Below are 1569 nucleotides of genomic sequence, written 5' to 3'. Positions count from 1 at the left end.
GAAATGCCCTCTGTTCGGAAACTATGATTAGGAATTCGGAAAAAGGGGTGATCTTTACCTAAATTAAAAACTCATGTTTTGTCTTCTTTAAATCAATCGCTGTGACACTTGACTCTTTTGTGCCATCATGTGAGCGCTCTGTCTTTCTCGGCCCTTCGGTTATTCGCTCGCCCAGCGACCCAGTTTTATTGCGCGAAAACTACCAACGACCGTGGTGGTAGTTCGCTTGCTGTTGAGGACTGGGGAGCGAAACTACGCGTCCATGAGGAAATTGTGAGCTATGCCTCGGAGGTATTCTACATGCTGTAGATGTTCGGCACGCTCGACCACTCCCAGGATTCGCTCGTCTGCACGAACGTACTTGGTCCTTTTTGTTGGAGGAGCACCGCCGGCTACGAATGATTCGACTTGTAGGTCACGGCCTTTTTGGACTTTCTTAAGCCCGTCGATGAACTTCCAAATTGTCGGATGCTGTATCCCGAATTCAACCTGGAGTCTGCGATGTGCCGCCTCCGCATAGTTATTCGTGCGGGCTTCTCCGTCGAGCGTTCTCTGGTATACTGACCACATCTCGACCGGGAACTGCGGTGTTCTCCGGTCTACGGTACCGTCGGCTCGGATCCGGTTCATACGCCCTATGTAAATGTCCTCGAAATAGTTGAGAACTGGAATCAACTCTTCCGGCAATACAGGCGAAAGCTCCGCGACTGCATTATCTAACTCTGACGGCGGAACGAATGCCAAAGCAGCTATCATTCGGGCTTTCAGTGCGAAGTCGTCATCGTTGGTATAGCGACTCCAAAGACCTTCCTGAGCTACGCGTAGTTTGATGTTCTTCACCAAGTGGAAGAAGCATCCCTGAATGCGTGTTTCGGGCGGGAAGCAAGCCCTGACCGCAATCATCATGGCCCGCTCGTAGTCCATGACCACGCTGGCGGGACAGAGGGCCGGCCAAGCCTCTTTCAAGAGATTCAGCATCCGAGTGTACGATTCGGCTGCTTTGTCTGGGAGCAACGCGTAGGCGACGGGCACAACGCACTGAGCTCGCTCGGCCAGAACTACGAACACCTGTCAATTGAATCCGAGTTTCAATAATCAGGAGCTTGAAATTGTTTCAATAAGACATTCGATCATTCTGGAATCGACCAATAGAGACCTGTGAGAATTGCGGCGGCGCGAGACTGAAAGTTCCATCGACATACAATTTGTCGACGAGGCCGATCCAGGAGCTCGACGATTCTCTGCCGAATACCAAGATCCGATTCGGATCTCCGACGCCGCTGTCCGCCACCAGGAAATTTTCAGAAACGCCCGGCTCGCTCTCATAGATCCTGTACGCTTCGGGTATGACAATGGAACCGCGAGAGTCCGGATTCGATGGAGCCGCAGAGCGGGCGTTCCGATGACGATTGATGAGACGAGAAATCGACTGGGGTCGATTCATGCGACCGAGCGTAGCCGTCGTCGCTGTGACCAAAGCCGTGTTAATCAAGGAGGAAGGTGCCTCACTTGTTTCTTCGCAACGTCGTTTGATCGTCGAGGTGATTTTGGCGACCTCTACACCTGAGG

At 52.3% G+C, this 1569-nt stretch overlaps 1 protein-coding gene across 1 annotated transcript; it reads right to left on the bottom strand.

The window, feature by feature from the left end:
• Positions 1-252: 252 nt before the first annotated feature.
• LOC100908490 (uncharacterized) lies at positions 253-1068 on the bottom strand (the record flags this gene model as incomplete). Its single annotated transcript, XM_018641956.1, has 1 exon — positions 253-1068. A coding segment is annotated over one exon (816 nt), but the record flags the coding sequence as incomplete, so codon positions are not given.
• Between the last annotated feature and the right edge of the window lie 501 nt (positions 1069-1569).

The sequence above is a fragment of the Galendromus occidentalis genome, unplaced genomic scaffold (genome assembly GCF_000255335.2).
Source record: "Galendromus occidentalis unplaced genomic scaffold, Mocc_1.1 scf7180000076392, whole genome shotgun sequence".
Lineage (NCBI taxonomy): Eukaryota > Metazoa > Arthropoda > Arachnida > Mesostigmata > Phytoseiidae > Galendromus > Galendromus occidentalis.
Note: the sequence above shows the minus strand (reverse complement) of the source record. Positions and strands in the feature narration are given on the sequence as shown.